Here is a 26,081-nt window from a genome sequence, read left to right as displayed (position 1 = left end):
AACAAGCCTCATTACCAGCGTGGTTTTCAGCTCTTTTAAGGAGGTGAATCTTTATTCAGAACTTTAACATTGTCACCCTCTCCCAGGGGAGGCCGTGCTGGCTACCAGCTGTCAGGGAGACCCTGCACGGCAGCTGTGGGCCTTGTCCGCCCACCACCAACTCCGGCCTGCTGACCTTCTTGCCACCTCTGGGCAACCTGGACTCTGAATCAGGGTTCCTCCGTGGAAAAGTGACAGGCAAGGTTTTCCAGCACTTCTCATCACCTAACTACAAAAATATGTTAAAAGCCTCTTTGTTCACCACGACAGAAAGAACAGCCTAATTGAAAAACACAAGGGAAGGCATTGAGTTTGGAATGAAACCCTAGGAAGCAATACCAGGTAATGCTAACCTTGCCACTAGCTGCTCAACACTTACTCTTAAAGTCCTAGAACCGTCCAAGAGGAACGGAACACACAGGAAACGCGCACTTGACTGTCACGGAAGAGCCTGGGTACCAGGAAAAGGTAGTAACACCCAGATATAATGAACCCCCAAATTCAGTAAGCACAGATGCTCCTGGTGGGCCCTCCAATGTTTATTGAATGAATGGACAAAAGTTCATGGGAAGGGGATGTGATTTTGAGACAAGTGGTAATAAGCAACCTAATTCTTCTTAAACTGGCAGTTTGGGAAATGATTTTAGCAGATGTGAAGTGGGAGGCTACTAGGAAAAGGCACAATGCAAACTGTGGAAGGTACGTTAGGACAAAAATAACTGAGCAGAGGCAAATGGCAATGAATGACACCAACTCAGCAAGAAGGAAAAACTGTGCAGAAGATCATCCATTTGATCATTTTCTAACAGATGACTCTGCATTTGAATGAGTTGCTAAATTCCAGACTCTAGACCTGAACAGCTGTGCTTATAAGAATTTTAAATACTGCCCCACAGCCTTAAAGTCAGATAGCTCCCACGCTTACATCTTCAAGCCTCTAAAGAGAATCTGTCGGTTTTTTGTTTTTGTTTGTTTAAAAAAGCATTTATCAGAAAAAAGAGGAACCCCCCCCCCCAACGCTATGTTTTCCATTGGTTTCCAGATAAGCAGCTAATTGATATGGATTACAGCTTTCAAGACAATGACAAAGATTGACGGGGAAAAGAAATGTTTGAAAAGGGTCTGCTTCCTGATTTTTTTTTTTTAATTTATGCCCCCAAAATGATCTTTGAGCTTAACTCAAACAGAAGCCTCTGGAAAATGTTCTCCATGCCCTGCTCCATTTGAGGAGAAAAGGCGGATGAAGACAGCTGGAAGGCAAACTGTACTCCATCCCTTCCCCATGGAGAGGAGAGACTCAGAGTCACAGGACTGCCCTGGAAGTGGAGCCTGTGACCTGCATCCAGGGAGCAGCTCTGTGCAAAGCGATCAGGAGATACAGGTGGATGGTACTGGGAGCAGAGTGGGCAGGAGAGGAACACAATGAAAAGGCCACAGTGAGGCGGAACCTTGGGGCCTGAACAAAGCAGCCAGGGCCCCAGTGCCCTGCAGATCCTTGGGGTCCCCAGGTAGCTCTCACGTGATGGGTGGCTACTGGCCAGGGAGGGGCCTGAGGACTGCACCCTGCCTGCCGTGGTCCGCAGAAGTGCTTCCAAAGTCCCAGAGTGTAGAACTCGACTTGGGAAAAACAAGGGCTCCTCACAGCACCTCCCTCAGAAACCTCTTACAGCAGAGAGGAGAAGCGACTGGTGTACATGAAATCCCATGTGGGGCCTCCCAGTGTTTTCTCCCAGCGAATCCATCCACAAAGGCTAAAGAATCCCACTGGCTCTACAGAGGAAGCGAAATTTCTGTCATGGCAACTAATGGGAACGGAAAATAAGTTCCATTTAATCCTGTTTCACACTGACTTTGATCCTGCTGCAATGTCTCACCGAGCACTGTGATAGACAAGCACAGGAAGCTCAGGGGCTGTTTAAAGGATAATAATAGAGATGTATAAAAGAGAAGGGAAGACTGAGGTATGGAGCTCAAGGAACTAGGACAGTGATGGGGAACCTATGAACTCATTTTTTTGGTTGATTTTTCTTTGTTAAATGGCATTTAAATATATAAAATAAATATCAAAAATATAAATCTTTGTTTTACTATGGTTGCAAATATCAAAAAATTTCTATATGTGACACGGCACCAGAGTTAAGTTAGGGTTTTTCAAAATGCTGACACGCCGAGCTCCAAAGGTTCGCCATCACTGAACTAGGAGCTTCTTACTTGGTTATTGGCCTGCACAGAAAAAAAGAGTAAGGGAATGAAAATCTATCTTCAGGATTAAAAAAAATAAAAAGAAGATCCATATCTATCCGATAGATTCTTACATTTTATGTTTTTTAGAGCAATCTGACACATAATGCACTTGTGCCTGAGAACCCCATACAGATCATTTTGGCAGTTTTACAGAGGAGGACGATAGTCAGCTAACACTAGAATCCAGATAGAACTGATGGTTCCAGATTTCTGTCCTCACCTGAGTCCTCACCAGTGAAGGAAATGTGATGCCCAAGGCAGTCTGTCCAGAGGGGAGAAGGAGAGGACAAATGGTGATAAAATCACCTGGGCAGGATCTGCTGTGAGAGTGTGAAAGTGAGCACCAGACTAGGCCCCTGAAATCAGGAGGAGCCAGAAGGAACCTCAGTTGCTGGCCTAATTAAATGAAACAGAGCATTCCCTATTTCACTTTGGCTGCTTTCATGGGACATCGACTTTGTGAACAAACACTGGTTTGTACTGGTGGACATTTGCGATTTCTTAGCTTCGATATGCAGAGGTCAACGGGAAGTAGCGGGGCCCCAGGCACCGCACTGCACTCTGAGGCCCGGGAGCGGTGGGGCAGCCATCCTAACCCACCTGCCGGGTGGGGTATCCGGGGTCTCCAGGACAGCAGGGTTTCCTGACCCTTCCCTGGGACAGCATGAGCTCGGCTCCACCGGCTGCCTGGCCAGGGACCCCTGGAGGCTGGGCAGGAGCCTGCTCACAGCCCAGGTCCTCAGTGGCTGTTAGAGGGAGGGAGCACTCCCCACACCCACCTTTAGCAAAGAAAAAATCATTTGTTTAAATGACACAAAACAGACTCCTGAAGGAAAGTAACTCTGTGAAATTGCTACCTACACTTCCTGCATCATAAACAATGATGGAATCACCAAGCAGAAGGACTACTTCTCACCAGTCGCATTAAACTGCTCCGTGGTCCGTCCTTCCCCACCCTGCATGTAGTGTTAGGCAGGCACCAAAGCCTTTCAGTTATAAGAACCATCTTGTTTCTTCCGTCAAAATGTCCAGCCTAATATAGTAATCAAAAGTCCAGTTCAGTCCAGACTTAGATGTTCCCCTCTTGTCCTCGCCTGGGCTGCTTCAAGCCTGGAAGCCCACATGGATACCCCTTCTTCTCTCTCCATCATCTCCTCTCCACTTGCTTGCTATGGCTTCTGATCCAGGCTGGGATCCAGGGGTAAGGACGTAGCCCGGCATGACGTGCTGGAGCAGGTGGAGCCGGCCCTGGCTCCTCTGAATGTGGCAGATGGACTGTGACTAGCTCTTCCTCTTATGGGGCACTTGGTGGGATTTTTAGAGCTCTCTCTATCGGAGACTTACGGCCAGCTACGCTAACTCAGGAAATGTCCGGTTTCCTGTGAGTCACTTTCAACTCCCCCAGGCCCTGGGCTGCCAGTGGTCTACCTCATCCCTCCAGGCAGTCATCCTGGGCAGCATCCAGGGCAACCCAGACCGATTGCCCATTGGCCCACCTGTTTCACAGAAGCATGAATGAATGCCACTCACTCCCAACAACCCACCTTTTTTCACTTCACCCCAGCAAACACCTTTCACCTTCACAGAGAGGAGGGTCCATTTCCTGGGAGCTTCTCTCACCTGGTTGAAGTGAGAAGGAAGATCTCCTCCTCTTCCCCCGGAGGTAGAGGACTACACTGACAGCTCTCTCTGGAAACACCTACTCATTGAGCTCTCCTGCCTCACCCACAGGTGGGCGATCACAACTGCTCCCAGGGTCAGTTTCTCGGGCCCTTCGTTTATCCTGGTTAGCGGCCTAGCAACTCTCTTAAAGATGTGCAGGCTTTTTGTCCTCTGCCTTCAAGTCTGAGATGATCAGAAGCAGATTTACTAGCCTGTCACCCAGTAATTACACTAAATGCAACGTCCGCTAGTGGGCATCTTTTCCAATGGCTGGGAAGTCCATGAGGTCAGAGGTCGCTGGCACCCTGCTCATGTTTACATCCACCCAAGTGTTTGGCACACTCTGGAGCTCAATCCTTGTTAGTGACTGAATGAAGGAGGTGGGCACACAGAAAAGGGAGCAGCAACCTTCCCTCCATACACTCCTTTGGGAAGGAAATTTTTATGTAAGTAGATCATTTTTGTCTGATCTCATAAAAATATTCCCCTTAAGCCCACAATTAAGAAAATGAGCAATTGTTTCATTGTCATTCAGATGGTACCGAGTCTGGTGAAGTGAGTCGTGACCTGTGGACACAGCTGCAGGCCCCTCTATCAGTGCCATTTGGTGGCCTGTAAAATTCCTCAACTAAGTAGACAGAGTATCTTTTCAGAATTTTTTGGCCAATAAAACAAGTCAGGAAAACCAAAATTGCTAGAGATCATACATACAAGGCCTTGGACAGAGACTCGAGCACAGATCTGAACTGTCTATAGCCAGCCTCAAATCCCTCCCCCACCTGTCTGTGCGCAGAAGACAAAGCAGCCACAGAAGCATCTGGTTACAAGCTCAGCCGCTCCGGAGCCTGCAGACACCTTGGCATCTGGAATCATGCAAATGACATATAAAGGCTCCTAGCCAGAGACTCTCATGAAGTGTGTGGACTATACAAACATGTCCTTAAGTTGGATTCTCCACACACGCAGCCCTGATTTCGGTCTCGGCTGAGGTGGGAACTTTAAAGGCTAGAGAATGACCTCCCCAAGAGGATGAACAACAGCAACATTAATATGAAAACTCAACTTGACCACTATGACCATGTGCCCAACATTGCAGAACCCCGTGAAGGGAGACACAGAGATGAAAGGGACAAGCCCGGTCTGCAAGGAGCTTATGGGCTAGTTGTAGGGAGATGAAATGTGGAAGCTGGAGGGATTTAGTCACACATATCTATATTGTACTTTATGCCTTTCATGCTTTTCAATTCAACATAGCCTTTAACTCTCACCACATTCTTGGAGGAGGTAGGAGGGTGGTGGTTGTTCCCATTTTCAGAAGAGAAAATTAACACCCAGAGAGGCCAAGTGACTAGCTCATGGCACCAGAGAAGACAGAGTGGCAGGGTTGGAAGAAAGACACAGGTGCCCTGACCCTGGGCTGCTGCTCTTGCTAATCCATAGACAGGCATATGGGAGGAACCCAGGTTGGCCTCATGGTTTTGCTTTCAACACAAAAGGTAATAATGAGTGAAAAAGTGCACAAAATGAGGAGAAAATGGGGCAGAATATATTAACAGGTGCAAATTTTTAGAATCAGGAAAAAAAATGAAACATTCTTTTTTACCAAATAGTTACTAAAGAAAAGGCAATGGGTGGGCGGGGGCGTATGTAATACTTTCAACAATAAAGTTTTTTTTTAAATGTCAATAAAAAAAGAAAAAGCAAGAAGGTTCTAGAAAAAGAAATGGCATTCTGGCACTACATTGGGGTGGAGGGAATTGAGCATGACATCTAAGGAGAACTAACACCTACACCTTTGCAACTTTTTATTTCTCTTGACTCAAGTTCAGGGTAGAATCTGCCAATATTAGTCACCTTTGATAAGAAATGAGAAATGAATACATGATACCTAATACTTTGTGGTAAACTTGGTTATCTAATTATTTGGGGGTGAATTTACACCCTGTTGCTTCATTGTAGCTTTTCTGTTTTCTATAAAATGAAGTGGTGTCCCTGGTTAGTCTACCATGTGAGGAAAAACACAATCGTTACCTTTAGATGAACTTGGATAAAGCTGAGTTGTTATTCTTTCTTTGAGCATCAGAATGGTCAGCTTGCTTTGGGTCCATCAAGTCAGGGGTCGCATTCACACCTCCTCTGAGCTCACTGGTTCAGGCTATACCCACAGTCCGTGAGAGGAGGGCACACAGTGTGGCCTCCAGGAACATGAGCTGAAACCAGCTCTCTATATTTGAACTGTCGAACCAATCCATTACCAAGAGCCTTCCTTGCCTTGCTCTAACTGCTCTTCGTGGAGCCCAAATGATGAATCAGGCTGAGAAAACACTCCCTTCCCAGATACCAGCGTGTCTGGTACTAGGGTGTTATTTACCTCCAGGGACACCTGCCATTTACCTCCAGGGGGTACCTTCTGTTTACCTCCAGGGACACCTGCTATTTACCTCTAGTGAACACCAGTGCACCTGGCACAACTTCACTTACAGAGAGGCCCCTGTGAACAGTGCTTCTGTGCGGCTTAGTACAGTGGCCCTGCTGTGGCTCTAGGGCCCACAGGTCACGTCATTGTAGGTCTGAAACAGTAGACGCTGGCAATACACATGTGTTTGTTTTGATCAGCATGTGTGTCCTCTTATTTCTTCCCTTCCTACATTCCAATTTCAAGGTTTGAAATTCTCACCCCAAAGAATCAGGAGGCATTGTACATGTATAAGACTTAAAAAGATGATTTTTAAAAATCTTGAAAAATAATGAATGAGGCCACTGAATTACCTGTGCGTGCTTTGAGACCCAGTGACGGAGGACATTCAGTACTCGATTGGTGGCTGTTCTACGGATAATAAACTCTTTGTCACATATTCTGTCCGTGTTGTTAAATCCTTAGGAAGGAAAGAAACACACACATGTTCTAGTTAAAGCCAGTCCCCAGGGACCTGGAAAAAGTCATTTATTTTAGGACATTTGTTAATGAAATTCACATTTTGACAGTGAAATGATACATTTTGGCAATGAGATGCAAGTGGCTTCTGACTGCTGTGAACTCTGCTTACTTACCTGTATTCCCTCAGAAATGAGTCCACCAGAATTATAGGTGCAATTAAATGAACAATGTGCATGTTTATTAAAGGTCACTGATTAAAGCTAAAGTTAGTCAAATGACACTTCCATTTCTGCCTGTCTTGTTCTATAATATAAAGCCGGGAAGTTTAAACAAGTATTTGGGTCAGCATTAGTTTATATTATGCTGATTATATAATAGCATTTTCAATACTTGTAGATGGATGAGCCTGTATCTTGGCTTCCACATGCAAATACTTCTTTGTGCATGGCTATTTTGAGAAGCAGTATTGTGTAGTGGTTAAGAACATGAACTCCACAGTCTGGATTAAAACTCTGTTCTCCTACCATGCAAATTACATAATCTCTCTGGTGACCAGTTTCTTCATGTCCTGCATGAGATAATAAGTGTACCTACCTCATACAGTTATTGTGGAGATTAAGTTATTTAATATATGTTAAGCATTTGGAATGGTACCTGAAACAATAGTAAAACTCAATAAATATTACCTATTATTACAACTCAATATTGGTTCAGTGTCCTTTGAATCCTCTCTGTGCTGGCCTATGTCTCCATCTTAGCGATCTTTTCACTATCAAGAAACTAGTTTAATATTTTTTTACTTTTTAAAAAGATTCTGCCTTCCAATCATAATTAACCATAATTAATTAGTTATACATTTCCTTTAAAAATTAATTCAAGCTTTACATAACTTTACTGGAACACTTATTGAAAGTTGTCTAAATCACTGATTCAATTTCCTCATCTCCTACTCCAAGCTTCTCATCCCATCTCACCACCATAACAGTTGCCATTAAATTCACTAATAACCTCCATGTCCCTGTATTCAAGGTATCTCTATCATCGCTCAACAGAAACCTCATCCTATGATCACCTATAAGAAAGTATTTATATCCAAGATCTCTTTTTTAAGCTCCAGATACATATATCCAACTTCCTCTTGACATTTTCCTCTTAGATGTTTCAAACTCATGGCCTTTCCACCAAACCTTGTCCTCCTCGTGTTTCCTATCTCAATAAAGGAACACCACCAGCCATCCAGTTAGATAAGCACCTCTACTTGAGAAGTTAGAAGAGAAAGTGGCCCAGGCTGGTGATAGCCATAGGGCTCCTGACAAAAGCACATGCAAAACCTCTCTGAAGGGACACACACTCAACCTCAGCCTGTACTGGATTACCACTGAGAAAGCCCCTGAAGAAAAACTCACAATCAAAATTACAAAACACACAAACCCTCCACCATGAACAAGGATCAGTAGACACAGGGATCAAGAACTCCTCACTCCCCACATCACTACTACCAAGAATTTCAGGTACTAGAACTATGAGAACCAAAATTAAAATGTTTACAAAGACTAAAGATGTAAAGTGGAAATTGAAAACATGAGGAAAGAATAATAAGTATTTTAAAAGTCAGATTTTACAAGAACCACATAAAGCTTCTTCAAATTAATAAGTTTATGCTTTCAATTATTATTGAAAAAAAGAAAAGATGACATTAAAAATCCAACAGAGAGATAACACAGATTAGACCCAGCTGAATAAAGAAAGAGCAAACTAGAAAGAGATCTGAAAATTAGATCTGAGAAAATTACTCAAATGTAGTACAAAGAGCTAAGGAGATGGAAACAGAAAAGAAGGGTTAAAAGACACAGAGGTAAGAGAATTTTCAACATGTGTCTAGAAATGTGTCAGAAGAAGAGAAAAAAAATTAGAAAGAGGCACTGTAGGAAAAGGGGTCTTCAGATTTGATGAAAGACATGAATCTGCAGGCTTAGGAATCACAATGAATCCCAAGCCAGATAAATAGATGGAAACCACACCTTGACAAACTGTGAAATGGTAGAACTCCAAGAAAAGATATCTTTGAAGCAATTGGTGAGAAAATATATATGTTATCCATAAGGGACAGGCAGAAAAAGAGGATGGGAAATGGGGAAAGTATATTAATCAAATTAGAGTACAGGCCTCAACTGGAGTGAGAGCTGGGAAATAATGTGTCAATATTTTTCGGGAGGATGTCAAATGCTCTTAAAATACTGAAAAAGTGGGATGAGACAGCTCCACATGTATAACTACAAAGATGGCTAGTCAGTGAGACAAGAACAGAAAGGGTGAGAAGTGAAGATGAGAAAGGAACTGAAAGATGGAAATCAAAGTGAAATGGTAAGAGAGAAAAGCAATTTTAAGAGAGCTGCTATTCATTTAAAATATTTTAGGGAGAAAAAAGGATTTACCACCACTGGTCCCTTGTGTCTGTATCAGGCGTGGGTGGAGAGGGGAGTTTACTTTGAAAGACAGGCAAGGAAGGCAAGGAACTTTCTTCTGCTCTCCATATTATTTAGTATAACACATAAGAGGGCCACTTAAGAGGTTTTACTTTATAAAGTTTCTAATATTTTCATAAATTCAAATCCCAACCTCCATTACCATTTAGGTTAGGATTTGATTATACTGCTTGAATGTTCTTCATAACTACTTCTAATTACCATGTTTTTGAACTTTTTAATGTAGGGCATAGCTTGGTAAGTTCTTGAACATCTCTTTGCTTTCCAGAGCTTATCACTTTCTGCCACTCTCAGGATTCAAAAATTCTCTTGGAAATTGACCAGGCACTCACTTAAGCGACCTTCCTCAATGCTCACTCAGTAAGAGTAGAAGGGTCAGCCAAAGGTAGGACCAGCCTTCCAAGTACAGCAAGAACACCAAGAACCAGGAAAGGGAAACTCCAAAGACATACCTTCTACCTTCCCCTTCACAGGGGACCCAGCGCTGATATGACTCCAGGATGAACAAGAAGTAAAATCCAGGGAAAATTATTTAACCTCTCTGTGGCTCAGTTTTCTCACTCATAAAATAAAGAGAATAGTGTTGCCACATGAATTTGTAAATAAGAAATAGATTTATTATAAAAAAAATAAAGTTCTCACCTATAGCTTCATCTATTCATCCCCTTGGCCCAATGGCCTTCATAATATACTTCTGACAGCATGCTAGTCATAAGGACAGCATGCTAGTCATAAGGACAGTCAAGCTCTTCATTTTCTTTCTGAAAGACCCCTTTCACTGTTTGAGCAACAGTAGAGGTCTTATATAGTAAAGAAAGGTGTAAATTAGAAACATTGAAGTTTGAAATTATGAAACTATTTATTGAACTCAGAATAGAAAGGTAATACAAAAAAAGTTAAAACAAATGCACCTGTGGCCATCACTGCCCCCCTGATCGCTGCAGCGCCCACCAGGGGGCGGTAGCACTCACTTTGGGAATCACTGTGCTTACTCAGGAGTTGAAATTGCCTTATCTGGGCTCTTATGTGCTTAGCTGACATGTGTGGTCTCGCTGTAACAGAGCATATAGATCCACCCTCCTGATCAGACAAGACTGTCTCCTCATTTTTCAGTCTTGAAAGCTATAGGATCAGAGACATAATTTTCCACAACTGGCCAGATTTCCTCCTTACTGCCAGCAACCATCTAAATTGGAGGCTGCTTGGGTAATATTCCTAATTTAAACATGAACTACCCAGCTAATTGGTGGCAATTTCCAAGCAGAGGCCATTTTGTCCTAGAATCATAGATTCACCCCAAGGAGTGCTGTGTCATTCCCGGAATAGCAAATAGCAAATCTTTGTGGGGCTTTGAACATCTTTCACTTGCCAAGTGTGACAGCACAACCAAACTCTACATGTACCGGGAGAGTTTATTTTACTAATATCACACATTGAGAATACTGTCACTCTAAGATTCCTGTCTATCAAATTTATGCATATTATTTTTTAGTTTGTAGGCACTGGCTGGTCAAACTGGCTAATTTGGGCAACAAAAGTCATCTGGGAAAGTGATAAGGACCAAATCACCATAAATATGAATTTAAGAATGAAACTCAACTTCATGGTCCTTCCCCCAGACACCATCTGAGTCATTCTACCCCTTAAAGCAACTGGCAGATGTGCCACCTCTCTCACTAAACTATACACTCCTTGGAGAAGAGATTTTACTAGTATTTCCAGCATCTTTGTAGGCTCTTGAGCTTTGCATATAGACACTCAGCCGGTATTTTTCTTATCAAACATTGCATCGCTCCCAGTGGAAATGATTCTAAAGTGTCTGCAAATGCTACATAACTGAGTTAAGGTCATCCTTTTACCACACTACCATGAAGACTATGAATATGCACTTAGGACCAAGTGGTGGGGAGTGGGGGCAAGGAAGTTGAAAAACAGGAAAAGGAAGGAAATTTTCATTTTGTTCTTCAACTGATGTTGCATAGTGGCCCTGAAGATACTAATGAACAATGAACAAATGCTACACTGTTTTTGCCTTTTTTTAAAAAAACCTTTTTTTATAAGTGTGTCCTTATCCTTCAGTGTTTAAGTTCTCCTTCTTACACATGTCAACCTGAGATTTTTTTCTCTACCTGTAATTAACTGTAACAGAATGAAAAAAAAAATGCATCTTTCTAGACTGAGGAAAAGTAGCTCAGCAGGTCCATCATTATTTGTGATGAAGAATGGCAAAATCAATGTCTTTCCTTCTCTTTCATTTTTTAAGGAAATCAATAACTGTCAGCTGAATTGTTCTTATGGATTTTTAAAAACGTGTGCTACTTAGATTCCTTTTTAAAAAATAGGTGGTGAGGCAGACTTTATCCAGGACCATCCCAATAGGTACAGGGACCCCTGCAGTGGATTTTACAGTGGGCGGAGGAGAAGGGCTCAAGGTTGAATATAATGTGGGCACCTGAGAACTTACAGCCCAGGAGGTGGTGTTGTCAGTGATGGAAAATCGTTGAGGAAACAGCAGGGGTGGGGGGTTCTGACAAATCCAACCTACCAGGGTTCTTGCTGAGTACAGTCAGGTGGTCAGACATGGGAGGAAGAAGAACCTGATCAGATATTGGAGAGTGGAGAGATTAAACTAGCTCAGCAGGGTTCTTACTAAAACTGGATTTTTGCAAGGAAATGTATAGATAGGCCTAGGAGAAGATTCAAAAACTTGACTAAAGGTTGGTCAAGCCAAGATCATTGTCAAGACCAAGTGAAGATAAATTCGAAGAGATGAACAGAAGTCCGGCCTGGCAGAGGTGGCACCAGCTGCACAACGTGGATTAGAGGAAGGGCAGGCAGGTACTGGGCTGGGGGCAGGATAGACAGAGGTATTAACACAGCATGACCCCTCAGGAGAGCCTATACTTGTCTAAGGACTGAATGTTTCTGCTTCATATATATCCATTTCTAGGCTGGACTTAGAGAAATCAGGTGTCTCTAAAGCGATTAGAGCTGGGGTACCGGCCTTGGGGGAATAAGTCACGTATTCCCAATCTGCTGCATTTACCAACCATGTCAGAAGCAATACGATGAGTATAGATAATTTGGTTGTAACTGACTTCTCATGGGCAGCATGGATGTCTTAGTGAGCATGTTTCTAGAGTCATTTCTACAGTGAGTATGTTGTAGGGGCCAAATCTCCATCATTGGAAGGAAGACGTGAACCCCTATCATCATGGGGTTCACATTTGGAAGCGGGGAGAACAGTAGCATAGGAATACATTCCATAGTAGACTGAGAAAAGTGATGTGAGAAAAAACACAGAGCATGAGAAGTGGGTTGGGCGGTGAGAGGAGCTTTTGACTTTAAATCCAGTGTCTGATCAAAGACTTGTAGTAGAGGCAGATCTTGGGGCAGACCCTTCTAGCGAGACGGAGAGCAAGGCAAAGACCACAGGGAGGAAACCTGGAACCTGCCATTGCTGGCATTTCTTTCTATGGCCACATCAGTTTGAAAGAACAGCCAGCAAGTATAAGCCTTAGCTGGGTGGCCATGTGTCCAACAACAATTTGGGAACCCATTTAATCAGGCCAGGTGTGGGCTCCTAAGAAGATGGTAAGGCAGGTCCAAGAAGAATAGCTGTGGGAACATGGGGGAGTCAACTGGGGGTGCTTTGCCTGCAAATTTGTCATGATATTCGTCTGACATGATCGTCCCATTTGTTAACTTGTGCAGAATGTCAGTGCTCCAGGACCAAGCACAGGGAAGGGCGACTACTCGCTCAGTCTTGGACAAAAGGGAGTCTGAGCCCTAAATTCACAAAGGTTCTCAGTAAGTTTTATTTTTAAGGATGATGAAGAATATGCAAGTCCTGGCCGGGGCCCCTTACTGAGTACACCCAGAGCACAGGGACACTGCTCATTCCTGGAGCTGCCATTTCCTGTGGGGTCTGAGCTCGCACAGGGCCTGTGCATCTTGCTAAGGATTTCTGACTTCATCCCAGGGGAGCTGGGAAAGCAGGCTCTAAACTGGAGTATTGCACGTCATCCTTCTAGCAAGCCACCAGCGTTTTTGTATCAGGGATTCTGTCGGGACTCCATGGACACCTCCTGAAGTTCTCTGGGTCTGAGAGCTCCTTCCAGCAGTTTGTGGAGTAAGAAAGGCAGCCGTGGGTTCTGAGCCCAGAGAGCTGAGAGCCCCATTTCTCAGGGGCAATGACAGGCTATACGTATTATTTTGTGGAATTAGCACACAATAGAGGCAGGCAGGCTTGCTCCATGCCACAGGTGAGGATGGGAATTTCGAGGGTCAAGTACTGTGCTCAGGGTGCTAAGCAAGTGGGTGGGAGTCAGGCCTCATGGGCTTTGGGTTCCAAAGCACATGCCAGCCAGGCCCACAGTCTCTCTGTCCTTCCGATGCAAATACGATGCAGGTGCATCTACCAGGCCAACAGCTCAGCATGATGCCCTTCCCACAGGGTGTTCTCAGATCTCTGCTTAGATTCTTAAAAGAATCTATACTAATAAAAGGGTAATATGCTAATTAGACTGGAAAACTTCGGGCATCCTTCCAGACAAAGCCACGGCAGCTGCAAGGGCCGAGGGCACTGCGGTCCCTTTTGCAGAGGCCGCGGGAGAGGCGCCGCAGGAGAAGGCAGAAGGGAGAAGGCAAAAGGGAGAAGACAGAAGGGAGAAGGGAGAAGGCCAGCACCCCGCAAGAAGAGAGGTGAGAAGGCTGGCACCATGCGAGAAGGCAGAAGGGAGAAGGCCGGCACCGTGGGAGAAGGAAGAAGGTGGCAGTTAGGGGGATCAGGCCAGGAGGGGAGAGCAGTTAGGCAGTTAGGCAGTTGGGGGGATCAGGCTGGCAGGGGAGAGCAGTTAGGCAGTTAGGGGGATCAGGCAGGCAGGCAGGTGAGCAGTTAGGAGACGTTCGTTCTGGATTGTGAGAGGGATCCCAGATTGGAGAGGGTGCAGGCTGGGCTGAGGGCCCCTCCCCCCCCCGCCCCAGTGCATGAATTTCATGCACCAGGCCTCTAATGATTTTATAATGAGTTTAAAATAAAACTTATTGAGAACCTTTGTGTATTTCTTCTTTTAATTCTTACAAGTCCATAAAACATAGTTCCTGCTTTTACAGATGAGAAAACAGGCTCAGAGAAGTTGGACGGTCACCTAAGGCCACAGAAAGTTAAAACAGAGCTAGGATTTATGTCCAGATTATTCAATTATAAAACCCAGGCTCTTCCACTGAAGCACACTACCCAGGAGGCTGTTTGCAGGGAGTGCAAGTGCCCCTGTTTATTGCTGTGTGATTTTTCAGCCCTGGCATCACTGCTGTCTTCGGGTCTCAGGCTGGTGTAGAAATATAACAGGAACAAACCACCAGTATGAAGGGCAACGGTGGCTTCTGCCAAAGCAGAGGGGGTGTTTGAAGACTTGATAAGAAGTAAAGTAGAAAGTAAGCAAGTTTCAATGGCCTTTCAAGAAAATTGCTGAGGCAAGAAGGAAAGAAAGGCTAGAAACTTAAAGGTGGAAAAGGAGACAATCGGACCAGTTTGAAAACTAAAATATAGCAATCTATTTAAAAAGCCAAATATCTATTACTCTTGGTCAGAGTTTCTTGAGAGCAAAACCAGTGTTACCTAAAGAGGTCTTTGAAAATCAAGAATGTTCTAGAAGTGGTTAACATGAAGAACACCCCCAAAAGAGGACAAACCTTAAATTTCCTGATAGTTTTCTGCCCAACTTCATAACCAACTGTCTGAAAAAGGAAGAGAGGAAGGTTTTCTGTACATTAGTTTGAATTCTCTGATGGCAACTCATTACCTCTTCTGGGTAAGATGCTCTCAGCCTGATGCATATGGAACAATATTCATATCCTTGCCACAAACCAAAATAATAATAATTTTAAATGCTGCTATATATCTTTCTACAGAATCCTTCTCACACCTGGAAATGCTTTTCCGTGAGCCTGATGCATATGGAACAATATTCATATCCTTGCCATTAGGTAAGTTTCCCCCACAAACCAAAATAATAATAATTTTAAATCCTGCTATATATCTTTCTACAGAATCCTCCACACACCTGGAAATGCTTTTCCGTGGGGGTGGGGATGAATGGTAGCTTCCTATGCAGAAGGGTGTGTATAAAGTTGTGAATGAGTATGCACCTGTGCATTCAGGTGCTGGGGGTGGGGTAGGGGGTGAGGGGAGCAGGGGATGGCCACAACACTATTTGAGATATCCTGAAGAAACTAAAGCACAGGGTTTTAGAGATGGTTGGGAAGAGGGTATGAAAACAGGCCATTTTCTCCCTCTCAATTGTTAACATATAAGAATTTCTACAAAGTGTTTTTAATGCATAAAAATGGTAGATTTTACCATTAAAAATAAAATGTACTTTGGGAGGGAGAGTAGAAGCCACAAAACACAAAATTTTAGTAGGCACAAAATATTTATGGAGTGTCTTTGTGCCAGTAATTTTTGTAGGACCCAGGATACAGCTATGGACAAGGAAAATTAATTAGCTGCTCACAGGAACTGGCCTTCTACTGGAGGAGACAAATAAAGATATAATGTAGTGTTATTAATATCTCTATACAGGTACTTAAGGAAAATTCAGATATTGAAAAGAGCTATGTGGAGGGTACCTAGGCTAATGTGAGAGAGAGCACAGTCACTAGGCTGGGTTGAGGAAGGCCTTTCTAAGCAGGAGACACGTGAGTTGGGACTTGAACACTGAAAAGAAGGTGGTTATCTGGAGATCTGGGGGAAGAATGTTTCGGTAGAACAGTGAATGAGACAGCTAGCTCAGCATGACTGAGGGCAGAAAGCAGCCCAGTGTGGCTGGAATCCAGCGAATATGGGGACAGGAGAAGTTACACAGCGAGCAAGATCACCAAGATCTTCCAGGTCAAGTTAAAGAGCTGGATTATTTTTCTTTCTCTCTTTTTCCCCCCTGTATCACTGGTTTATTATAAAAGGAACAGCCAAATTGAGGTGATGCATAGGACAAGGGGTGGGAAAAAGGCACACAGCTTCCATGCCCACTGTAGGCTCACCACTCTCCCCGAATCTTCGGGTGTTCACCAACCCGGAAGCTCTAAAAGCTGGATTTTATTCTCTGGTATTAGGAAGCCATCAGAGGGTTTTGTGCCGGGGAATCATCATCTGATTTACATTTGGAAGGGTTACTCTGGCTGCCTAGTGTAGCATGGACTGGATGGGGCAAAAGTGGACCAGGTATGAGGCAGTTACCCGGCTGATCCAGGCGAGCAGGTTGTGGCAGGAGTGCTGAAAACTGTTCAAAACAGAGGGGCTAAGGCTTACTGATGGATCAGATGTGGAGGTCTGTGCCCAACTGAATAGTGTCCCTCAACATTCCTGTCTACGCAGAACCTGTCATTGTTACTTTATTTGGATATAGGGTTTTTGCAAATGTTACGATGTCAAACTAGATCAGGGTGGACCCTAAATCCAATGATTTGTTATAAGAAGTATAGTTATAAGAGGGGACTTTGGACACAGACACACTCGGAGGGAAGAGGCATGTGATGACAGAGGCACAGATTGGAGATCTGCAGACATAAAGTGAGTTCAGGCAGCCCAACTCTGGAAGTCTCTCCAGAGAAGGGCTCTGCTCTGTCTGAATAGCACGCCTGTCTGGTCCTGCCCAGGTTCAGTTACTGTGTTTGTTGCCTTGCTCTGTGTCTTTGATCACACCATCAGAGCTTGCCAGGCTGGCTTCTGCTTTGCCTCTGTACCCCGGAGGGAGGCGGCCGCAGAGAGGTGGAGGGTCAGAACGAAGGCATTCATGCCTGCAGCTGCTCCACAGCCTTTCATTTTAAATTCTGTATCTGCTTTGAAACTTACAGAAAGTGCAGGGAGGAGACTATCTCTGCCTCTGATTGTGTACTGAAGGGTTCTGTTCAAAGACCCTCCAGGATTTCAGACTGATTCTGAGCAGCTCGCTATAGAATTCTACTCCAGGGAATTAGTTTAACAATGCTGAGTAATCAATGATTCACCCCCCAGTCCCTTATGCCAACAGCTTTGGGGCCATCCCCTCATCCTCTGAGGGCAACCTCAAAGACTCACAGTGCCAATAACAGCACAGTATGGCAACACTCTAAGTGCATGCTGCTGGATCACCCCATTCCTTCCCTCTCACACACTGGCCACCCCACCTGAGCCTTGAAGGTTGGAGTCACCTCATGAGGATGATCAAGAGACACTAACTCCCCTTTCCTTCAAATTCTCTGCAATTCCATCCTCCCTCTCTTCCTTCAACCCTGGAGGAAGCAGCAAGATGTGATAGAAGAAATAATGGACTTGGGATTGTTTAATGGGCTTATCTCACTGAATGACCTTGGGAAAGTCCCTTCATCTCTCAGGGTCTCAGTTTCTTCTTTGGTAACAAGAGGTGCTTATCTAGATGCCTCTAAAGTCCCTTCCTCAGTGTCTCCTTGGACAAAACTCAGGTCTCCCACAATGCATCCTATACCCTCACTTCCCTGGCATCATCAATCACCTGCCCGCCGTCTTTCCTCTAGCACCTCAGTCTCCCTGGATCCCTCCCCTCTACTTACAAAAGCCTTTCCTCAACACTGCCACTCTCTCACATGTGACAAAGGAGGCATGTCTTTCTTGCTTATCATACTCTAGGAATCCTTAGAGTATTTGTAAGCAGGCAAGAGCTCTCAGCAGGAGGAATGAAGTGTCACCTTCTCAATGGTCCTGAGTGCTTCATGGGGTAGTGGAGAAATACCCATTCCATGCACTGACTGCACCCATGAGTTTATATAAGGCCCCCTGAATGGAAATAGACCACAACCCAATGCATTTTTTTTTGAAGTTTCAGTGATGCTGAGATGCATCAAGTGGATCTGTGTGGCACAGACAATATCAGCTCAGACTGTAGGAAAGGATGATGGGGGTTCTTAAGAGTCAAGTCACCAGAAGCAAAGAAGAGTCTGAGCTGGTGTCCTGGAATAAGTCCCAAGGCTTTGGGAATGTGGAAGCCAGTAGCCTAGTGAAGTTAGCAGAGATATGTACCAGCTCCAGGGGTGGCTGTTAAGACAGCAGGCTTCACAGGAGCATCTTCGTGGATCGGCCAAAGCTTATGCATTAGCAGCAGAGGCACCTGGAACCAGCAGGTAGGGTTTGAAGTAGTTAGGACATGACATCTGGCCTCAAGGAGCACTAGCAGGCAAGTAAGGACAGGGAAACAGCACTGGGAATTTGGAAATATTTCCAAGAGTTCTTTGCAAGATGGATTTTCCAACAATGCTCATATTGGATGCAGGATGGGGGAAGCAGTTCTCACATTACTGTCATTCAAGTATGGGAAGAAACCGGGCCCTGTCTTGAGGCCCCACACTACAGTCCTGAACCACTGGGCCTTCATGCAATAGATCTTACACACAGTGGGGACTCAGTCAATCTGTTCAATTGTTTTTACTTTTAAAAATCCAAGATTGTATATTCCCTTTATCTTTTGTGGATAAATATACTAACACAGACTTGCCGTTTATTGGAAGACTTTGGTATTTCCTGAGTCAGGAGATTCCTGAACCTCCCTGCCTTGGAATTTACCACACTTCTCCTCCCATCCTGCCCTCCCCAGGGTCTGTAACCACAAGACTTGAGGTATCAGTGAAAGTGTTTTCAGTTTAGTAACTGAGGACTGAGAAGAGAGGCTTGTATACACTTGTGGAAACTTCGGCCTCAGGAAAATGCCCTGCACAGGGCAACACGGGGCCCAGCCTTGGGGTACTCTCCCCCCTGGCTAGGGGTTGGCTCTGCCTGTCTGGTATGTCTTCCCAGAGTATTTCAGACAAAGTCTATTTGTATCATTTCAATGGAAGATGGTTGCTCAATGCTCAATGTTGAAACTTTCAAATAGTCTACTAACAATTCTTAAAACCTGATTTAGAGCTTCAAAGTTACTCTTTGTCCTACCCTGAAGCCTTCATGTCATCTACATAGGACTTCAATTCCCATATGGGAATTTCATCTTCCTTTCCCCCAGAATCCATACTTTGCTGATCAAGCCAACACTTACTAACTGGTATGCAATTGCCAGAAGACACAGAAGCTCCCAAGAATTCCATTCCCTAAGTCTATGTTACTGTCACTACTCATCAAGGGAGATAGACAAAGTCCTTTTTCAAACCACACATTCTGAAAGTATTTTTTATTCAATTTCCCAAGAAATGATTCAACAATCTAGAAATGATCTACCAGGTACTTGTACAAAAATATTATCTACCAAACTAGGCCAAAGTATCTTGGTTATTGTAACTAGGAATTCATGAACCATATTGATTCCTAACCTATCCTTTTCATCAAACATTGCCCAATTTTAAGGGCAGAGACCTTATTCACACAGTGAATAAGTATGGTGTGAAATCATGTTGGTTAGAAATATAATTTTCCAAAAGTAAACTAACTTCTTGGAATTGAGGTTCCACTGAAAGACTGTCAAGAATACTAACCCTGTGGAGCAAATGTGCACGGTGCTGAGAAGTGCTCTGTCTTGAAGAAATGATGGCCCTCGTGTGCCTCTCTCAATTCAAGCCAGCATCTCTGTCTTAACTCTTCAGAAGTAGAAGGCCTCCGGGTTAGAAGGCCTAGGAAATACACTACAGTGAAAGCATCATTCTAAGAGTTAAAACATTATAATTGTTATTGTTTATAGCTAATATTCATTCAGGGACTACTTATACCAGGGACTAAACTCATTTAACCTTTACAACAATCCTTTAAGTCAGAGCTATCCCCATTTTATAGAAAATAATAATGATATAACAGTAATAACTTCTATAGTGTTTATTATATGCATGCACTGTTCTAACCCTTTACACATATTATTAACTTATTTAACCCCAATAATGACCTCATAGAGTAGCAAAGTTTTTGCACTGCACAATGTTACCAGGTACCATTCACATTAACCATGGATGTGACTATAGTAGTCACAGGTTCTAATTTCCTAACCTAATATAGACTTCTAATTTCTAGAAGTCTAATTTATAAGGCTTCTAGAATGAACAAACACCTCCTGGTTGGCTAGCCTAGCTCTCTGGTTACATAGCATCTCATGCTGGGACACACATCACATCTGTACTTTCCCCAGGTCAGAAAAAAAAACACCCCACTGAATTGAAATATGAGGCCTGATGTACACTCACAGACACAGAAATTGGAATCCCACAAGAGCCCTCCAATTGCATGTTTCTTTTCTAGCGAGACCACATATTGCACAAAATTTGCTTTGCCTAAAGATACTTTAAATTAGTGAGTTTGGGGGTCAACAGCGATGCATTTAATTTTGGGACAGCACCTTATGTGTCTATTTGACTATTTCAATTTTTGCACATTCTAATATATATTCGTATATGTATTAAATTCAGATGGTTAAAAATGCACATTTTCTTTTATAAGAATAACTGACTACATGTAAACGACTAAGGTTGAGAGGGGTTCCTTCCTGTATTCTGAACTGGGCAGTTCAAAAGCTAGAAAGCATTTCTCAGACTCTCCTGCAACTCAGGTTCTGAATGCAAATTCGGGCCTGGAAGGTGGACGGTAGACGAAGGCCATTGCCAGTGCAGCAGCATCCCAGTGTCCAGGCCCACAGAGGCAGCGGCAGTGTCCTGATCCCTGATGCAGCGAGTGGGTGTCTTCTTAAGGCAGAACTTTCCGCAGCCATCTCTTACTTGCTCCCCATCCAGGACAGCAGAGGCAGCGCCCCCTGGGGGTCAAAAGTGATTCCTGGAAGCCCAGCCTCAAGCCTATGTACCCAAGTCCTTACAATAAATCTCTTCCCAAGAAAAATAGCTAATGTGTTCCCCACACCCAAGCTTTCACAGATAGCTGACAGCAAGTGCCCGATGCCAAATGCCCAGGAATTAGCCCATGATGCTCAGGAGCTACTTTTCCTGTCAGATGTCAGATGAGGGAGACAGTGCCTGAGCAAGTCTTGGCATTCAATTAAAACAGCATGTTCCCCATTTAGAGACACTGCATCTCGGGGCTCTTCAGGTTTGCTGTGCTGAGGCCTGCCTTCTAACAAACCTGCCTGATTTCTACGTCAACACTCATACTGATTACACTTGCTTTTCAACTCTGCCCACCCACCCCCCAGCCCCCAACAGAGGGAGAGGGAGAGGGGGAGAAGAGAGGAGAAGAAAGGAGAAGAGAAGAGAAGAGAAGAGAAGAGGAGAGAAGAGAAGAGAAGAGAAGAGAAGAGAAGAGAAGAGAAGAGAAGAGAAGAGAAGAGAAGAGAAGAGAAGAGAAGAGAAGAGAAGAGAAGAGAAGAGAAGAGAAGAGAAGAGAAGAGAAGAGAAGAGAAGAGAAGAGAAGAGAAGAGAAGAGAAGAGAAGAGAAGAGAAGAGAAGAGAAGAGAAGAGAAGAGAAGAGAAGAGAAGAGAAGAGAAGAGAAGAGAAGAGAAGAGAAGAGAAGAGAAGAGAAGAGAAGAGAAGAGAAGAGAAGAGAAGAGAAGAGAAGAGAAGAGAAGAGAAGAGAAGAGAAGAGAAGAGAAGAGAAGAGAAGAGAAGAGAAGAGAAGAGAAGAGAAGAGAAGAGAAGAGAAGAGAAGAGAAGAGAAGAGAAGAGAAGAGAAGAGAAGAGAAGAGAAGAGAAGAGAAGAGAAGAGAAGAGAAGAGAAGAGAAGAGAAGAGAAGAGAAGAGAAGAGAAGAGAAGAGAAGAGAAGAGAAGAGAAGAGAAGAGAAGAGAAGAGAAGAGAAGAGAAGAGAAGAGAGAAGGAGGGAAGGAGGGAAGGAGGGAAGGAGGGAAGGAGGGAAGGAGGGAAGGAGGAAAGGAGGGAAGGAGGGAAGGAGGGAAGGAGGGAAGGAAGGCGCACGGACCCTCCCAACAGCCTGAGCGAGCACCTGCGGCCTCGGACGCTGCCTCCTCCGCCGGGTGGTCAGGGGGGCGGCCTCCTTGCGGGGCCTGGAGGTGGCTCTGCGGCTCAGGGAATGGAAACAGTGCCGGCCGCCTGTGCAGACAGCTGGCCCCTGAGCCACGCAGTCCTCTCTGGGCCTCGGCTTCCTTATCTGAAGTTGGGGGGCGGCACTCACGTGGCCCGGAAGGGAGGAAGGGAGGAAGGGAGGAAGGGAGGGAAAAGGGAACCCTAGTAGAGGTAAGGAGACTTCACAGAGAAGCATATACAGAGAGTCCAGAAGACCTGATTCACCCTGAGGACAGTCCTGGGTGAATCAGGCCCTCTTTGCCCATGTTCAGAAGATAGTCAGCCCGTGAGAGTTTCAAAAAGCCCGTCTCTGTCTCTATTTGCCTGGCAGAACCTGAGCCTCATTAAAATGAAAACCTAACCACTGCAAAAGATTGTTCTATAGATTCAGAGTAAAAGGCTGACTAACAAAATAAAATAATTTAAATAGAAGATGATAAGCTATACAGGACTAACATGTGGCCAGTGAATTCATTGGTGCCAATAAATGTTCACAGTAATATCTTCATTCCGAGGATTTCAAGTAGCAAATTATTTGCACGCAGTGCATATACAGGGATCTTTGTATATAAAGTGGAGAGGCTACACTGGGGACAAAACAATATTTATATTCGGACTAGGAGGTCCTCTCCAGCTGTATAATGTTCAGTGAGCTCAGCTAACATTATAAAAGCCCATGACTTGTAAACAGCACATCCTCCTAAGGGGTCCATTTCTGCTTCTGGTTCCTGAAGATTCTAAGATCCAGCTCATATACTCATGTTTAAGAGCGAGGATTAACAGCATCCCAATCGCACAGTGAGTTCATTCATTAGAGCTTATTCCCTAACATCATCCCAGACACAAGACTGTTTTCTTTCATGATCACACCTAGGAAATGCTCTCTAATGAGGGAAATAAAATCAAACCAGCAGAGCAGCACACTAACCATCATGTATGATCAATTCTGTCACCAGCAAGGTAACTTTTTATCCTATGAGAACTTGCCTATGTATCAGAATACCATTTTTGATACATAGGCAAGTTCTACACTTGACTAACTTACTCTCTTGGTAAGATGAAGTGGGCAGTTAGGCAATGATCCCCAGACAGAATCCGAGTTGAGTTCTTGAACCATCTGAGACTCTGATCACATGACAGGGATGCAATGATCACAGTGGACAACCGGCAAAACATCAATGCTCTCTTCTTAGCATAATCTTCAAAAGGCACGGACAATTCCTTCAGCATTGGATAAATTAACCAACTCTACTCTAGGTTAGATATTATAAGAACTTTTAAAGAAGGCAGGGAAAAAACATACAATTAAAATATCCATTATTATCCAGCTTCAAAACTACAATCCCTGGAATTTGGCTCCAGATACTGTGGCATTGCTAATGCTAGAAAGCTTCCTTCAGAGTTCTAACAAGGATTTTTCTTATAAGATCCCTGGGAAAGAGTTCAAAAAGAACTCACCTAACTCATATCACCTTTCGCTCTAGAAGGAAGAGTTCAAAGGCATTTATAAAACTCTCTAAGCATTGCTCTTAGCTTGAATACTAGAGTCCCTAATAAAATATGTTTTTCACTGAAGATAAACGTAATAAGAATAAAATGGTTAAGTCAGCAAAATAACAGGACAAAATAAATGAAAGTACAAATAATTTTAAAAGGTTATTAAGAAACAACTCACATACTATGAAATTCACCAATTTTAAGTGCATAATTTACTAATATTTAGTTTAGAGGGCTGTGCAACAATAATCACAATCCAATTTTATAAAAACTTTTCAAAAATTTAGCAAGATAGTATGGTACTGGCATAAAGATATATATATAAATGGAACAGAAGTAGGAGTACAGAAATAAATTCTTACATTTATGGTCCATTGATTTTCTATAAAGGTATTAAAGCAATTTAATGGGGAAAAGAATAGTCTTTTTAACAAATGGTGCTGGAGCAATTGGCTGGCTACAAGCAAAAATGATTAACTTAATCCTAAATGTAAGGGCAAAAATTATGAACTTCAATAAGAAACATAGGAGAAAATCTTAGTACATTGGGATGGGCAAAGAATTTTTAGGAACAACATCAAAAGCAAGATCCATAAATGGGTAAATTGGACTTTATCAAAATTGAAAACTTTTGTGCTTCAAGAACACCAAAATACCCCTAGTGGCAATTTGTAGTAAATCCCTGTTCCCAACCCCAAGCCAGGCAGTCATGGATCTGTTTGCTGTCTTTGTAGATTTACTTTTTCTATATATTACATAAAAATGGAATCATACTGTGTTGGTTTTTTTACATCTGGCTTTTTTCCCTTTGCACAGGAGTCCTTCAACCTGCTGCCTGTTTTTGTAAATAAAGTTTTATTAGAGTACAATCACACCCGATCATTTGTATATTGTCTATTGCTGCGTTAGCACTATGAGGGCAGAGACCATATGGTCCACAAGCCTAAAACATTTACTATCTCATCTTCTAAAAAACATTGCTGACGCTGACTTATCATAATATTTTCGAAGTTCATTCATGTTGTAGCATTCATCACCATTCATTCCTTTTAAATGCAGAATAATATTTTATTGTATCACTTTCATTTTAGCCATTCACTTGTTGGTGCACATTTGAATTTTTTCTAATTTGGGGCTACTATGAATAATGCTGCTATAAAAATTCATGTATGAGTCTTTGTGTGAACATATGGCTTCATTTCTCTTGCATAGATGCCTAATACCCAGGAGTGGAATCACTCGATCCTATGATAAGCTTATGTTGAACATTCTATGAAACTATTCAACTGGCAAACTATTTTCCAAAGTAGCTGCTCTATTTACATCTCCACCAGCAAATGTATGAGGGTTTTTGTCTCTCCACATTCTGACTACCACTTGTTATTTTCTGTCAATTTTATTATAGCAATTCAAATGGGTATGAAGTAGTATCTTATTGAGGTTTTCAGTTATATTTCCCCTAATGACCCATCTTTTGATGTGCTTTTTAGCCATTTGTTTACCTATTCAAATTGTCCACCTAGTTGTATTTCTTATTACTGAGCTGTAAGAGTTCTTTGTATGATCTGGATAGATAGAAAACCTTTGTCAAATATATGATTTGTAAATATTTCCTCCCATTTCTCTATGGATTATCTTTTTTGCTTTATTCATGTTGATATTCAAAGCACAAAACTTTCCAATTTTGATAAAGTTCAAGTTATCCATTTATGGATCTTGCTTTTGACCTTTTTCCTAAAAATTCTTTGCCCAACCCCATGCACTAATATTTTCTCCTGTGTTTCTTAATGAAGTTCATAATTTTTGCCCTTACATTTAGGATTAAGTTAATCTTTTTTGCTTGTAACCAGCCAATTGCTCCAGCACCATTTGTTAAAAAGACTACTCTTTTCCCCATTAAATTGCTTTAGTACCTTTAAAGAAAAACAATGGACTATAAATGTAAGAATTTATTTCTGGACTCCTACTTCTGTTCCATACATATATATGAATATCCTAATGCCAATACCATACTATTTTGCTAAACTTTTTTTTTAATCTTTATTGTTCAGATTATTACAGATGTTCCCCTTTTTTCTCCCCATAGCTCCCCTCCACCCGGTTCCCTATGCCCTCACCACCCCCCACTGTCCTCATCCATAGGTGTAAGATTTTTGTCCAATCTCTTCCCGCACCCTCCACACCCTCTTCCCCCCAAGAATTGTCAGTCTGCTCCCTTTCCATGCCCCTGATTCTATTACATTCATCAGTTTATTCTGTTCATCAGATTTTTTATTCATTTGATTTTTAGATTCACTTGTTGATAGATATGTATTTGTTGT

At 43.1% G+C, this 26,081-nt stretch overlaps 1 protein-coding gene across 1 annotated transcript in view; it reads right to left on the bottom strand.

Moving 5' to 3' along the window:
* RASGRF2 (Ras protein-specific guanine nucleotide-releasing factor 2) overlaps nucleotides 1-26,081 on the bottom strand; it is a 137,866-nt gene that overhangs the window by 23,762 nt on the left and 88,023 nt on the right. The window contains exons 17-18 of the mRNA XM_014550194.1: nucleotides 19,786-19,932; nucleotides 6,715-6,821 (exon numbers count right to left, since the gene is read on the bottom strand). Of these exons, the coding sequence (XP_014405680.1) occupies nucleotides 6,715-6,821; nucleotides 19,786-19,932 (254 nt within the window). The remainder of the gene's footprint in view (nucleotides 1-6,714; nucleotides 6,822-19,785; nucleotides 19,933-26,081) is intronic.

The sequence above is a fragment of the Myotis brandtii genome, unplaced genomic scaffold (assembly GCF_000412655.1).
Source record: "Myotis brandtii unplaced genomic scaffold, ASM41265v1 scaffold115, whole genome shotgun sequence".
In the NCBI taxonomy this organism is placed as follows: Eukaryota; Metazoa; Chordata; class Mammalia; order Chiroptera; family Vespertilionidae; genus Myotis; species Myotis brandtii.
The sequence above is the reverse complement of the archived record's forward strand: the minus strand, read 5'-3'. Positions and strand labels throughout refer to the sequence as shown.